This window comes from Amphiura filiformis, chromosome 14 (genome assembly GCF_039555335.1).
Source record: "Amphiura filiformis chromosome 14, Afil_fr2py, whole genome shotgun sequence".
In the NCBI taxonomy this organism is placed as follows: domain Eukaryota; kingdom Metazoa; phylum Echinodermata; class Ophiuroidea; order Amphilepidida; family Amphiuridae; genus Amphiura; species Amphiura filiformis.
In genome coordinates, this window is record NC_092641.1 from 13,717,597 (window position 1) to 13,734,597 (window position 17,001).

The 17,001-nt window shown below is 35.6% G+C and overlaps 2 protein-coding genes across 2 annotated transcripts in view; both read left to right on the plus strand.

Moving 5' to 3' along the window:
• LOC140169748 (uncharacterized) overlaps positions 1–17,001 on the plus strand; it is a 53,327-nt gene that overhangs the window by 26,394 nt on the left and 9,932 nt on the right. The window lies entirely within an intron of this gene.
• Positions 739–15,978, plus strand: LOC140169747 (uncharacterized). The gene is made up of 5 exons (XM_072193046.1): positions 739–1,083; positions 11,859–12,108; positions 13,795–13,977; positions 14,662–14,818; positions 15,686–15,978. The coding sequence occupies exons 2-5, from the start codon at positions 11,907–11,909 to the stop codon at positions 15,753–15,755; spliced, it is 612 nt and encodes a 203-aa protein (XP_072049147.1). The 5' UTR covers positions 739–1,083; positions 11,859–11,906; the 3' UTR covers positions 15,756–15,978.

Here is a 17,001-nt window from a genome sequence, read left to right on the forward strand (position 1 = left end):
AAAAAAATCTTGAGAAAAATCCCCAATTTTAAAACTAAACCATATTTGTGTAATTCATTTTTGAATAGATTGGATGAACATTGAATTCAATGGGGTGTCATAATGTGGAGGATTATATCTATTAAAAAATAATTTACCCAAATTATGGTTTAGTTTTTAAATTAGGATTATGTAAGGATACTTTTTGGCGCAGTATATATAAATTAGATAGATTGTTTGATATGAATATATATTTGTTGCACTATCACTGTAATTATCAAGGAATAGCTTACATGCAATGGGCTATTCCAGAAATTAAAGGCACGCCCCTAAAGAATTCCAAAAAAAATGGCCATTATTCTCACAACCCAAATGAAGACATGGGAAATCCCAAGAAAAGATTTTCTCAAAATGAGAATTCCCATTTTTTTTTTTTTTTGGATAAAATTCTGATCTGGGAATTCCCAAAAATGTATGGTAAAATGTGCATGTCTTCTTTAGTCCCCTTTTCCCATATGTGACCGTACAGCACGAATGAGCCGTAAATGTCCTCAATTGTATTCCGAGTTACAGTGTAAAATGGGCATGAAGGTCGTATTCATTGGTACCTCAATTTGGTGCTACGTGTACCTCATTTAATGAGACACACGTAGCACCAAATTGAAATACCTATGAATATGACCTTCATGCCCATTTTACACTGTAACTCGGAATACAATTGAGGACATTTACGGCTCATTCGTGCTGTACGGTCACATATGTCATTAAATCAAAGAGAGTGTGTAAAGTAGACCCTCTTACATCCACACCTATTGCGACATTTATATTATATTTTGATTGGCGTTGAAGCACTAATCTGTTAATAATTCATAGGTGTCAAATAATTGTTCACTGCTATCATTTAACATTGTATGGAAATCTCTATTAATTACCAAAAAATGCTCTAACTAGGGCAGAAATAATTATTTTTTCTGCAAATGCGCATCGAACGTTCAGCCAATGAGCATGCGCTTTAATTCTTGGCAAGCTGTCTGTTGTTTAGGTATAACATGTGGGGTTTGCGGTACGTTCAGGGACTCGAAATCTACCTCTAGCAAATTTCAGGTAGGTTAATTTTTAAATTACTACTATTAATAGTAGACCTGTTTTTCAGTGAAAAACAAGATTCACCATGAAGACTCTTGCTAATGTCTGTTTTGTTTTTCTTCACAATTTAATGATGATAAAAACTGTACTGTTACTGTTGTATTTTTCTGGAATAGAGATTATTATTTTATTTTATTTATTTATTATTTAATCTGGGGTGACTAATCAATGCACTGTCACTGTTCTCCCTTGGTGCCTCCATGTTTATACAAGGCTCACTCAGTCATTTAATTACGCTCTGCAAGCGATCGAGGTTGGCGTGGAATGGAGCAAGATTGTGAGCTATACCTTTTCAATTTAGAATTAATTTTCAAATGCTATATTCAATCATTATGAATTTTATAGTTTTACCGATGCAAGACAGGCGCGTATACAGAATTTCAGCAACCGGGGGCTCAAATTTCTTGGCGAGCTAAGAAAGGATCATGAAAAATATAACATATTGAAGCTTAAATGGAACAAATTCGCCTAAATTTGCTGTTTTAAATGTTGAAATGTCCAAATATTAGATTAATTTTGTCAAAATCACATGGACACAGGCGTTTCTCTTCTCTTTTTCTCCAATTTCTCGCGCTCGTTTAAAAAAGGCTGTATACGCTACTGCAAGAGGGAAATATTTTGGCAATCAATCAAGTAAAAGTGGGTATTTTGTCATCATTAGTACCACTTGTGTGAACGTAATATCAGTACACCCGAATGCGATTAAGCCTACTGAATCAGATGTCCATAAATCCAATTAGTCGGGCTCTCCTTCACGCGCGGATGGGAAATAGTGTTCACTTTATCTTTGATACGGTTTCTAGACTGAAATTGTGCGTAGAACACGCTCCCGTAGTAAAAATGTGCCCAAAGTGCTTTTTCCGGGGGGCTCCTACAATGGGGGTCAAAATTACTAAAAATGTATTCTAAGGCCAATGGTGGTGATTTTTGTGTCTAAATATATGTTTGTGGACATGAGAAAGTCATTTAGACAGTTTACGAAATCCAAAATGGCTTCCTTATGTTCCAAAATTCAAAATGGTGGCCAAAATGGTGAATTTTAGCCGAAACTTATTTGAACGGCTTTTTCAGGCCGATGGTGGTGATTTGAGTGTCTATGAATATGTCTGTTGACATGAAAAAGTTATTTACATAGTTAGGCAAAATACAAAATGGCTGCCTTATACAAAAAATTCAAAATGGCCGTCAAAATGCCGAAAAATATTCTAACTTATTTGAACGGCGCTCTCGGCCCGATGGTCGTGATTTGGGTGTAGGTATATGTTTACGGACATGAAACAGTCATTTATATTGCTTATAAAAATCTAAAATGGCTGCTCTATGCCCAAGAATTCAAAATGGCGGTCAAAATGTCGAATATTAGTCTATATCATTTGTACGGCATTCTCAGGCCGATGGTGGTGATTTTGGTGTCCAGTTATATGTTTGGGGACATGACAAAGTCATTCAGCTAGTTTACAAAATCCAAAAAAGTTGCCCTGTGGTACAAAATTCAAAATGGCTGCTAAAATAGTGAATTTTAGTAATAATTACTTGAAAGATATTCTTAGGATGATGGTAGCGATATTGGTGTCTAGGTATATGTTTGTGACATATAGGCCCTATAGTATACATGACCAAGACAATTAGATAGTTGATGAAATCTACAATGGCTTCCCTATGCTAAAACATCATCAAATGTTAATACTAACTAACACTATAAGGATCACATTTGATGTCCATTGATCTATTATGATTTAAAAAGGTAGTTCAAAGACGATTGAAAATGTTGTATATCCCGTAAAATGTAAATTAGTTCTATCTCTAAACCTGGGTACTTGAAGACCTTGGCGGCCATAATATGAAACATTATATAATAATCATTATAACGCAATAAGTAAAGTGATAAACCCTAGAACTAAGCAGTGGGGTTTTTCATCCGCCATAAAAAAAAACACGCGTATTTACGTCCAAACGACTTATGCTAATCGTAGATCCATCCAGTGCGCTCATTTTAGTGATAAAATGTTTGCCCAAGCACCTTACCCGGGGGAAAGACCGACCATCAAAGATGGCCATGGGGTGGGGGAGGTGAGGCCCATAATGATTTTTATTTCACTCTTGTAAAATTATTCCAAGATATATTAACTTTTTACTTGTTTTTCACCGAATCTATTTTGCCTATAGTTTTGAAGATAGCCACAATTTCCCAATTTTACAAGGGTGTGCTCACACTATGACGTCATAGCAAAATTATGTGAGGAATGTGGACTTTTTTTCGGAATCACTGGAGAGACTAGACCTATAGCTATACTTTGGTACCAAATATAACGGCATATGACGTTTGTAATTGAAAATTAGGGGGGTTGCAACACCCCACCCCTTTGTAGTCCGTGTTACAAAATATGGCTCAGTAGTTCTAGGGTTAAACTTACACAAGTTTCCACTTTTGATCTGTTATGCGTGAAATTAATGTGCTAAAAGTGGAAATTATTGTTTATTATCAATCCTTGCTCAATTGCACTCGCCTTTATCAGAAGGATATCAGGTCTTGGTCCATATTATTACCAAACAAGCGAATGTGATGGCTTTCTAACAAATCCAGCTTTCGCAGTTGCCTACTGACTGCAAGGAACAGTCGCTATATGGTGATAAGCGGCATGAAGAAGAAACGCATAAAAGTCCACTCCCTCGCAAAGGCTCCTTGACCATGCAGAACATCCACGAAATGTCATATCCTGCGAGTAATATTCGTCGCAAATGGCATGCTTAACTGCTTTAATGGTTCGCATAAGCAGATATCCTCTCAACTACGGCTGGTTGCTTGAAAACGGCATCTCTGGACGAAGGCTCAGCACCCCTATAACGATTGTTCTACGATTAGCCCAGTTTGCCTTGAACATGTGCTGAGCTACACCAGTTAAAAATGGTGAGCAAGACCAATCTGTAATTGTTGGATCACAGACTCATTACCTCAACCAACCATCTGAAGAGGAAGTAATATACTGAGAGTTGCATTTACACTCGATTTTTTTGGCTGATGAAGGCGAGTGTCCATTGGGAGAGGAGAGTACAGATATGATTAACAAAACTTTTTACTTTTAGTAGATTGGACATAATATTATTTTAACTCATAACAAATCAAAAGTGAAAATATGTGTACGTTTATCCCTAGAACTACTGAGCCATTATTATGTACCGCGGACTACGAAGAGGGGGGGGGGGTGTTGCCCATAATTTTCAATTGTATTTGGTACCAATGTATAGCTATGGGTCTCGTCTATCCAGTGATACCAAAAGAAGTACAAACATTCCCCACATAATATCGCTATGACGTCATAATGTGCACATCCTTGCAAAATTGAATATATGAATGCACAACCCAACCAAGTCCATACTTGGTTGAACCCAAATGAACCCTCTACGTGGGTCTATTAGCATGTGAAATCAAAAATGGTCTATAACCGGCATGTATGATACACATTTGTTTTAAAAGTTTTCTCAAAATCACTTTCGATGGACTTGGGTGGGTTTTGTATTCATGTATTAAATTCTGGTTATTTACAAAAGTATAGGCAAAATTTATCATCTTTCAACAATTCTACGAACATGCGATTTTCACCGAATTGTCTCCTAAATATAAAAGAAAATGACTATTTTAACCTAACTAACAAGTAAAAAGTCAATATATCTTGGAATAATTTTACAAGAGTGAAATGAAACTGTATTTACTGTAGAAACCTATGGTTTGCCTCACCCCCTATGGTCAATCATCTTTGATGGTCGGTCATACCCCGGGTAAGGTGTTGGGGAAATTGTATCGCTTAAAAGAGCATATAGGATGGATCTACGATTAGTTTAAGTCGTTTGGGCGTAACGCAGCGTGTTTTTTATGGCTGATGAAAACCTTAGGGGTGGTACAACCCCCTACGTAGTTCTAAGGTTAATCACTTTCCTTAATTGCGTTATAATGATTATTATGTTTCATATTATGGCCGATCTTCAAATACCCCGGTTTAAATCATAATAGATCAAATATGGACATCAAATGTGATTATTTGGTTAATGGCGCCATTTTGAATAATTATTATGGGCTTCTATGTACCAATTACAAGTGATTATATTGTGACACGGCGACCTTAGATTTAAAACAAAAATTAAGTCCCAAGAGCTGGGGTGTCTATATGATAATTATGTGAAATCAATATAAAATTTGCAATTTTGACCACCACAATTTTTAGCATAGGGCAGCCATTTAAGATTTAATTATCTAAATGACTTGGTCATGTACACTATAGGGGACTATATGTCAGAAACATATACCTAGACACCAATATCGCTACCATCGGCCTAAGAATATCTTTCTAGTAATTTTTACTAAAATTCACTATTTTAGCCGCCATTTTGAATTTTGGACCATAGGGCAACTTTTTTGGATTTTGTAAACTAGCTGAATGACTTTGTCATGTCCCCAAACATATAACTGGACACCAAAATCACCAACATTGGCCTTAGAATGCCGTTCAAATGATATATACTAATATTCGACATTTTGACCGCCATTTTGAATTTTTGGGCATAGGGCAGCCATTTTGGATTTTTATAAGCAATGTAAATGACTGTCTTATGTCCGCAAACATATACCTACACCCAAATCACGACCATCGGGCCGAGAGCGCCGATCATAAAAGTTTGAATAATTTTTTTTGCATTTTGGCGGCCATTTTGAATTTTTTATATAAGGCAGCCATTTTGGATTTTGATAAACTATGTAAATAACTTTTCCATGTCCACAGACATATTCGTAGACACTCAAATCACCATCATCGGCCTGAAAAAGCCGTTCAAATAAGTTTCGGCTAAAATTCACCATTTTGGCCGCCATTTTGATTTTTGGAACATAAGGAAGCCATTTTGGATTTCGTAAACTGTCTAAATCACTTTCTCGTGTCCATAAACATATATTTAGACACCAAAATCGCCACCATTGGCCTTAGAAAACATTTTTAGTAATTTTGACCCCCATTGCAGGGGCACCCCCCGGAAAAAGCACTTTAGGCACACTTATAATTAAAGTGGACTACGGGAGCGTGTTCTACGCAAAATTTCAGTCTAGTAACCGTATCAAACATAAAGTGAACACTATTTCCCATCCGCGCGTGAATGAGAGCCCGACTATATAGCTTTAGAACTAAATTGTTTTCACAATATTTTAACATAAAAAGACGGACTATTTTGATACCCAAATTGTCGAATTTGGTTCAATATTAACAATACAGCAGTGTTTTAAAAGAAAAATACCCGAATTTAAAAGTTGCAGCTATTTGTATTGATTTGAAGTAAGTGCGAAGATAATGGCGGGCTTTAAGTGTTACAGTGCTGGCATAATAACCATTGATCGCTGTAAACTGCAACTTTTAAATTCGGGTATTTTTCTTTAAAAGCATTACTGTGTTGTTTGGTTGACATTTGACAAAGGGGGTACCAAAATGCGTGTAAATAAATCACCCTTCTTTCTATGTTGAAATAATGTGAAAACAATTATTAGTCCTGAAGCTATAGGCGTATTTATAACAGCTGCGTTACTTTTTGTGCAGACTTTATATCGTTTGCTAAATCATCCGCAGTTTATACACATGTCGGTATGTAACACCCCCTCCCGTCATGTTTGGTGTCTGAATTTGACAATATGTTATCACTGGTAGAAGTCATTGTAAACGTATACCACTTGATTCATTTTTAACAGATCATTGTTGATGCCAGATGAAAATATATATACATGTATCAATGTTTTCTCGTTGATACCAATTGACAGCTATATTCTACATATCTATTTTTGCCGTTGTTGCCATTGTGAGACACTAAGAACGACTGCACGGAAAAAAATACTAAAGTAAAGCTGGGTGTATAACCATTTTCACAAACCAGGTGATACTCGCTAGTTGTTTCTCAACTTTCGTGTGTTTCTCAACTTTTATATTTATGTGTCGAAAGATAAACAAAAAGTCGAAAGTCGAAATCTGTTTTATATGAAATTTAAATACATTACCGTAACATGAGCATAACTGCCGTAAACGTTCGCCTAATGGCGCTATGTGCTCCCTTGACATAAGTGGTATTTTAGGCACAGCCTAAAAGTGCCCTTCCGTAAAATGCCCACCAGGCACGGAACCTTAATTCTTGTTGGGATTTCAGAGGAGGGAGCTCTCAATTTGCACATGAAATTTACCCCAAGGCAAAAGACCCCAGTTGCGCCATTAGGCGAATGTTTACGGTATCTATTTTCTGTTTCTGTTTGTAAGCCTCATTATACACTATACCCCAAGAACCGCTGAAACCCAGTGACTGCTCCACCCGAAAATGTTTTTGGGGAACGATCACTGAGTGTAGCAGTTCTCGCTAATAAATATTTAAAATGAGAATTCTTTCAAACCGATGAGAATTGACAATTTTCTCATTTCTATGAAACCTTCGCATCCATATGAAGGAGAAATACTAATGAATGTGTCCACAATGTGTCACATTGTGTTATCGTGTTCAATTTTCTCTTTTAAAACAATGTGACATGTTGTTGACACATTAATTAGTATTTCATAGAAATGAGAAAGTTTTGAATCTTATAGTTTTTGCCAATTCTCATCGGTTTGAATGAATTCTCATTTAAAATTTCAACTAGTGTCCCGGATAAGATGAAGGTCTATGATATACAGGGGTTCAGTATTTTAGGGGGAAAGACAATACAAGTTGGTAAATGGAATGTTTTAGTTACTTGTGCCTTATTTAATGTCATGTAACGCAACTCGATGGAAGTATACACTTGGTTCGCGAATATGTCAAATTAATGGTATTATGTTTTATAAAATTTAATGAGAAAAGTAATTGAGTGATTTAGAAGAGTAGGTTTTATTTAAATCCATTGACTTGTCATTATTATTACTCAGCTGCAGCTCGATGGTTTATTAATGTCAAGTTAACGGTATTGTGTTTAAAAAAATGTGTTTTTAAAATATGTTAATCGGAGTGTATAAACGAATAAAAAGTCTGCAAAATTCCATAAAAGGCAGACATGTGCCTACAATTTCATATGATTAAAATCTTTGTAAAATAAATTTATAAAACGCCAATCCATTGTCTTAAAAATCAGACATTGGCAATGTTTTTTGGAATCCCTAAACCTGAAATGATAACAATTTGATTGGTTCCATTTTTTTCAACGCCCCCTGTGGTTCCCACGAAGGGTTGAAGGTCACTGTGGGGGAAAAATGTAATGTATCTCAAATTGTTCATCTCATCACACAGAATAAAGTCAATTGTGATATTCTTCTAAGGTGCTTAGTTCAGAAGTTATAAGATCGAATACGTCAAATGTCAAAAAATTTCATTAAGTCATCTAGAGAGCGTTTTCTCAAATTTTTGAATTTTTTCTTCGTTTTGAAAATATATCTTAAATTATCTCAGATTTTGGTCCAAATTGAAAAAAAAGTCAAAGTTTGATCTTTTTTGACCCATATTTTTAAAACAAAGAAAAAATTCAAAAATTTAAGAAAACACTTTCTAGATGCGTGTCTTTAGAACACAAATATGCAATTGTTCATCCATTTTGATATTTTGGGTAAGTTGTTATGGCGGACCGAAAAAAATTGGCATGGAAAATCATTTTTGCAGAAATCTGCCATACTAGTTGGATTCTATGTTTCATTTCCTTTCTGAAAATGTCTACTTTTATGTACTTATCATCATTACTTTTAAAGATACAATACAAAATAATGTTTAAAATTTCCGACTTTCAGTGATCCTGCGTGCCCCCTTAACATTAGAAATGCATGATTTTATTTGATTCTGAGGTATATATTTCTCAAATAAATTATTTTCCTATTTGGTTTGCCGAGAGGAGAAATGTTTAAGACGAATTTCGATTTAGTCAGTTCATTTTGAAAATGTGGCTTCTGTGCATGAGATATTTGACCTTATTTACTCTATAACCCCTGAACTAAGCATACAATATGATAATTTACTTTTTTTTATTCCTAGCAATGAGAGGAACAATTTGAGATATAGTACAGCACGATAGAGCATATATTAACTTTTGGCCCCATTATGACCTTGGGCCCCTCGTATATGGGGTATAGAAAAAAATGGAACCAATTCTAGTTTTATTCTTTGAGATGTAAGGATGCCAAAAATATTGGTTGCACTAATATAGTAAAATAAATCCAAACCAAAATCACCTCTTAGCGCCATGTACTATAATCTTTCCTGGCAAACTTGTCCAGCTGTTTTGTTCCCATAAATTTGATTTAACAAATTGCCTGCGGAGTGGGCGATAAATTCCACATTATAATAACATTGTTTTTTTATACTATGTAATTTGTGAATATTTCGGTCACCTTTTAAAATGGTGTGTTTGGCTAATAGTACATTTAAGTTTGTACGGTATACCATCTAATTCATGCGCCAAAAAAGTATCCTTACACTTGGAAAAAAATCCTAAATATAAAACTAAAAATTGTTTTAATAGATGTGCAATTTAAGTTATTTTTGCCCTCAAATCAGGGAAAATCATTTGCTGGGTGAACAGGTTGGTTTTAACCACGTTACTGCCCATTTATCATAAAAACACATCTGTTTTTTGTCATTTGGGAGCTCTAATATCTTAATTTTCTAATGAACACGGACACTATAAGTATGATAGGCTTGTAATTTAAGCTGGATGAGATGAAACAAACGGCTCATAATATAGGGATAAAGAGATTGATTTTCATCATCAAGAAATAGGAGCCGTAATATGACAAAAGTTGACAGTATTGTTATGATGGATTTGAAACACAAACATGTAATTAAAATTGTACGAGGTGAGAAGTCCATTCACTTAAATTATTCCCCTCTACTTCCACTGTACTTCTTCATTATTTTGTCTTAAATTATTTACTGGGTGGGCAGCAGTAATTAATTTTTATCCAAATTTACACATTATTTCAGGTATTTTTTCACAAAGTTTCAAGTTTTGAGTGACCCAAAGTGGCATATTTGTGTTATGTTGGTATTCCCCGGTATTTTCCAAGCCGGTAAATAAATTACTAGAATTCGGCAATATTATGGGCAGCCCTGAATTATCATGATTATATTGACCTACTTCCCAGCTATAAAAATGTTTATTTTGCCAATTTTTATATTAAAGTAAATAACATAGGTCCCAATGTTGCACAAAATTCAAGACCCATGTAAAATCACAGTCGGAAGATGTAAAAAGTAGTGAACAATGAATAAAATTTAAAGTTTAGATTGATTGTAGGAAATTATTTTCATTTTAATACTATTACCTATTGTGCATGCTCAAAGACTTGAAATGAGCATGTTTATCTGGATTAAGTTTCAAATAATGTTTCAAGTCTATTGAAAAACACGCCTTACTCAAGAATCCAAATTTATGGTTATTCCTTCATGTACTTTTACACCAAATTGGGGTTATAGGGTTAGGGTTAAGGTTAGGGTTAGTTTAGGGTTAGGATTAGGGTTAAGATTAGGGTTAGGGTTAGTATTAGGGTTATGATTAGGCTTAGGGTTAGGCACGCGTATTTACGCGTTCATGCACTTTGCGGACCCCTTCAAATCCAAAGTCGCAAAGTCCAACGCGTACAAAATCTTGAAAACGTACGCGTTCAAATATTGCAAGATTTGAATAGAGAAACACCCGATATTATGCTTATTTTTCTCGGCTTTTGGCATTTAGGACCTACCGGTATTACAGATATGCAGGGCCCATCACATTTTGTCAGCATCTTTTGTCTAATGTACATAGGCGTAGATCCGGGGGTGATGGGGATTTACCCCCAATATTTTGCCAGGGGGATGATCCATACAATCATCCCCCCCCCAATGTTGACGCCTGTATATGGGTTTCCAATCAAATTAACCCCATATTTGGCCATTTCAACCTAAAAAGTGCTAAATTTTTCTCGCTCCGCGCGAATTTATTCAACTTTTGTACAATATTTCACCATAGCTTTAATATTGCAAAATTTTTCGCGCGCTTAGCGCGCATTTGTACCATAACCTTATTTTGTCGCCAAAAGGTCCTGACTTCAAGAAATTTTTCTAACCCCATCCCCCCAATGGCGAAAAGTAATCTACGCCACTTCTAATGTAGCGCCGTTCAGAAAGAAAGGAGACGGAGATACTGGTTAGGCACCTCAAGAGGATCTATGACAACATACTGTAAACTTAACATAGATACCTTGTGTCTTTAAACAATTTGTATAGGCACTCAATTTATGTTTATAACATGCCGGGTCGAAAAGTTAATGTAAAAATGGCGGCCATGTTGGACGCCATCTTTTGATCTGCACATAAATCAATATCGGAAAAAAGGGGATTTAATCCCTTTTGGAAACAAGCTCTTCGAATATTTTTAAAGGCTCTAATCTCGGTCTGACGGTCTCGCAGCTCAATCCGGTTATAAGTATTTAAGCGTGGTCATCGGTTTCAGTGCTGATGAAGAGAAGGTAGTCTAAACTTATAAGTCAAATTCAACAAGCGGATGCTTGCTTTGACAAGGAACTTACCACTACTTGCAAATTATAGCCTAGTGCAGAAATGATCATCCTGAACTGAAACGATTCTTTTCAATTATAATAATCAATAAACGAACGTGGATATTTTCATTAATATTAATAATTACTAATGAGCATATTATAAATGACACCATGCCATCTGCTGAATTATACTACTACAGAAAATTGTCTCTCATTTTTAAGATTTGATTTATATCTGGCGACGTAACTAGTCATTTGCAAGAAAACTAAATGGAACTCCGCTACATCTTTATGATCATTGCGATGGTCTGCAGAGTGCAGAGTACCATACACCGCAACTCTAGAGGTGAGACTGATGAGCAACGATGTGAGGCAACTTGCGAAGGATGCTACAATAATCATGATTCATTGCAACGTATGGGATGCTTGGAGAAATGTATTAGAGAAGGTGTGGACCAGTTTCGATGTCCAGGTAATCTTTGCTTATAGTAATGTAATCGTTTCATACCACACCATAATGGCGTGTGTTACCTTGGGGAACCATTACTAGGAAATTACTGGGTAAGTTATGATTTGGGCTAAATCAGGTAAATCTTTAAAAACGAATTAGAATGAATACTATGATAACTACTAAAGCCGGTTTAAATATATATAACATATAATGTGTGCACACGTCTCACAGCGTTTGTCTGTACACATTGTGCTTCCGCCATTATCTTTGCTATTAAGTGCGGCTCTGGTTAGTAACATTTTAAGATTTGGAGTTTGGCGTCTGCTAATTACTAGCTTGTTATCAGTAAGAACTTTAGACATTCTTTCACTCTTTTTAAGCATATGAATAGAATTGTTGACTACATTACTCATATTTATGTTATTAGGATTGTACGAGTGAACAAAAGATAAAATATACTTGTTTTTATATTTTTTGGATTTTGGAAACAAGAGATCTTGTCTATTAATTCTACATGCTTTGTCAATACCAATATTATATTAATCACCTGAAAAAAATGGATAATGGTTGTAATGAGAATTACATTGGGCAAACAGGGGACAAACTTTGTTCTCGCATTAGAGTTTATAAACAACAAATTCGTGATCCAAGCACTCGCCACATCAAGCTGAGTGAACATATTGACGAGTGCACGAAAAAAACAAAAGGAATATCCAAATTCTTGTGCCTCTATATAAAGTTCCAAATGATGACAAAGCAAAACGTCTGAACATTGAAAATCATTTTATTAATAATTTTAACCCAACATTAAATGAATATTAATTTCATTTATATATATATATTCCACTCGCATACTTTATGAAAATCTTCTTGTCTTGTAGGTCACAGCGCGACACTAACGTTTGTGCGAACAATTTATACACGCAGGTAAACGCACGCATACAGTTTTACCCATAGTGCGCCAATGTAATTCTTTTGTATTTTGTATTTGTAATTGTATTATTCGCATCTGACGATTTAATAATAAACAAACTGCAGTAATGCGAAGCTCACTTTATCTCCATTGATCCATCGATTTTTGAACTTTGATATTTATTTTCCAGTGTTACAGGTGAGCCTAGAAACATATTCAAGGTATTGACCTTGGGCAACCGTTACTAATAGTTTCACGGCATAACCCTCACTTTAATACGATCATTGGGTATACCGATCATCAGACGGATAATTTGTCATGGTTTCAACTTAACAGATATGCGTATACTGTATATACATTCTGTGGTGTCAAAATCATGATAATCCAAGCCTTCCAGCACAGCCTCTACTCAAAAAGTAGTCGAAAGTGCTCAACCACTATAAATAGTGGGGGCGTAATGGGTTTGAGCACTTTTAATTCCAAAGTTAGTCACCTGAAAAATAATGCTTGTTATATAATTTCCGCTACAATTGCTTGTCATTTGTGTGATCGCTGTGAAGTCCTCTTCCGGTGGTTGTTTACTGTATGACTAATTGTATAGATTTACATTTAATCCAAATCTCTTCAACGATATTTTTGGCCCCCTGAATTCCGAATTATTACAGATGTGTGTAAAACATTGTCCGTTTTCCTGCTACCGCTATTATCTCAACTACGACGCATAATATCGCACATCCCTACGTATATTTGTCTTTATACACTTGTTTTGTATTATTTATTTATTTCTATAAAAGAGAAACAATCTTTTCTTAGTGCAATAACCACACCTTCTTCAGCACTCCGAAAAGAGATTGAGGATTTCGCAGAATTGAGAATGGGCATGTTCTCGGCAAAAGACGTCGCAGGTATAGCGACTACATTTACTGAAAACTCCCTGGTTGTCATTGATAATCAGAAACCTACCATTGGACGTGCTGGTAAGTATCAAGCGGACATAGTATAGAGAGGACAGTATTTATTAGTGACACACCTCTATGTGGGCGTTTTTTTGTAAAAAAAAAAAGATAAAGCTATTTCCATTGGGGTTACACACAAGTTTATGGAGAGAATGGTCATATAGGGCGCTATCCTATTATTTTGAATGGTAATTCAGAGGGAGGTGCCTGTAAGAGACACAGCCATCAGAAAAGGGCTTTAAAAATATTAGATTATTACAGTGAATTACCACTAAGCCAACTATCATCTGTAAGAAGTTTGATAATTTAGTACTCCTTGATATTGTTTAAGGTTATTAATTATTTTAAACTGTTGTGATTTGGTAGTTCACAGCATCTTACGAATGGTGGTGAGCTTTGGCAAAAAGTGCATTGCTCAATTCATAGCGAGTATGTAGAAGAATGAAAATATCACTGTATAATCCTGTAGCCCAGAACAAAAGATCGAGGTGGAGATCAAAAATGCACCAGAAAAAATGTTTTTACACCGGCTCATGATCGGGTAATTATATATTGCTGCTTCACGGGGGCGGGGATAAAATCGCAAAGTTTGAAGATCTCAACATTGACGAGGCAAAGTGATGAAATGAGGCTGCAAACCGAGTCCCCGGGACCGAGTCATCTATCTTTTATTGTAACCTTGTATTTTCATTCCTTGTGTCTTAGAGAGAGCAAAACAGCTAAGTGACTTCTTTACTGCAAATCCTGATGAAGACCATATCTTTATTGATTTTGTTGCCTGCGGCGAGGAACACGGAATTATATGGGCTAACGGTATCCAGACTAACTATGACAAGCAAGACCGGGTGCTCTCATCATTCAGGTTAGTATACTCTGTGTAAAAATACATGTTTTTCTTTTCTTTACTTGGCAGTTAAGTTAGCTGAATCGGTAAGGTGTTAGTCTTCAGTGTATTGTGTGTGGTAATGTGAGCCCCGGTGTTGCCTCTGATTTTGCTTGTAGTAATATTAAGTTAAGTTTAACTCCCCTTGGCAAGGAACTAACTGCGAATAATGGCCTTCGTTACTCGCAGTAGAACTCAGGGAGCTGAACCTGGCAGTGGTGGTTCACTGTGTGGTAGTAGGGGTGCGGAAGTTTCTATTATTTCCCCGCGTGGGCGTAATTGCACAGGCGCAGGGAAATAGTCAAAGTACCTTACCCAGACCTGGTCTTATTGTCTCGATTACCTAATAAATATTTATGAGATATAATACATACTTCCGATTATGGTTACCATATCCTAATAACATCATCTAAACGAAACATTTTTCGGTCGTTAAATTTAGTAGGGTGATTGGAAGCTCTCTTCTGATACCGAACTCTCAGTTTAACCAAGCAATTAATTTAACGAACGTAGGTTAAAAGTTGCAAATACTTGAACCTGCTATTTTTAACCATCGTTTTGACAATGAATGCCTAAAGGTATCAGCTTATTTATGACAGGGGCAAACTTTGGATGACTCATTTTCCTTTATCATGCTTTTATCGGCCTGTAAACAGCATTATTGATTACCTAAGACAATCAACCATAACTCTTTAATCGAAATGATTAGTTATCAATATTGAAATGAGAACAATGTATGACTTTTATTTTTTTAAACCTATATAAACTTGGAAATACCAAATCTCATACCTAAGGAACATGTACAATAATGTTGAACTTATCTTCTGAATACTCTTCTTTTAACAGGTTTATGACTCTCCTTAAACGTGGGGGTGCAGGACAACTTCAAGAATTCACCTTAGCCTTATTTCAATAAGCATTTCAATTAATATTGAAGCTGAAGAGGTTGAGGGATCCTGAGCTCCATATACACCACCAGTTTGGATTTCGCAAATCAGAATCAAAAACAGAAGCCAGACCGAACATAAATAGTGTAATATGCATGCCCGAATTGATTGATTCGTATTTTGATCTACATGCGTATTTATAAGACGATGAACAAGGCATATACACGTCTTAAAAAAAGGAACTAATCCTTAAATAATGCCCATTATTAAAAACGGGCAATTGTATTACAAATCTGTAAAATGCGTTGGAAGCAAAATTTATTTCTGCGCATTTTGACACCTCATTTGATACGATAGAAATTTTTACAATACAAAAACACTCAGATATCATTACACAGATTTCCTTCCATTACACTAAATACAAAATCAATACAATTAACTGCAACTTTCAAATCTTGGGTTACGTTGATTTAAATGTACGCTGTGACGTCAATATTTAGTCAATTGCTTCAAATGAGGTGTCAAAATGTGCAGAAATAAATTCTGCTTCCAACGCATTTTTCAGATTTGTAATACAAGTACCCGTTTTTGAAATAATGTCAATTATATAAATAATAATACTAAATAATAGTAATTAATATATTATCTACCATGAGCCAACCATGGACAACTACACTGTTGGGTGAGGAATATAATACAACATAAAATGTATTTTAATTAAAGAGCGGGGATCAACGGAAAAGATCTCCAACATTTCGTTCAAAGTAGCTTAAATGTTGGGTAAAAATTATCTGTGTGTTATGGAAAGAAAAAAAATAAAACTTCGCATTCACTAACCGCTCAACCCCTGGGGTATTAGCAGTCACTGGGTTAGAGGTTCTCTGGGTATAGCCAGGTTTTGTGATATAGCATGGTTTTGGATCACCACAGTCAAAGGCGCTATACTATATAGTTGGGCTAGCTGGAGCAAAGACCAACATCTGATCTGGTCACAAGAGGGCGAAGCGCTTGAATACTTGCGTCTACTTCGTATAATCACTATTCTTAACTCTCTTTGATATGTGATGCGATCAAGCAAAATCAGAACTCGGAAATATTAAATTTTCAGTTTTTATAGGATAGTAAACAGCATATACAAATATTCGAGTTGACATTTCTCGAACCTTGCAATAGTTGGTACTATGAAGTTTTTTTCTTGATTTGTGATCCCAAGGGGTCCCTGAACAAAATTAGCTTATTGGCAACTTTGGGCAACTCTTGTAATTTGCATAAATC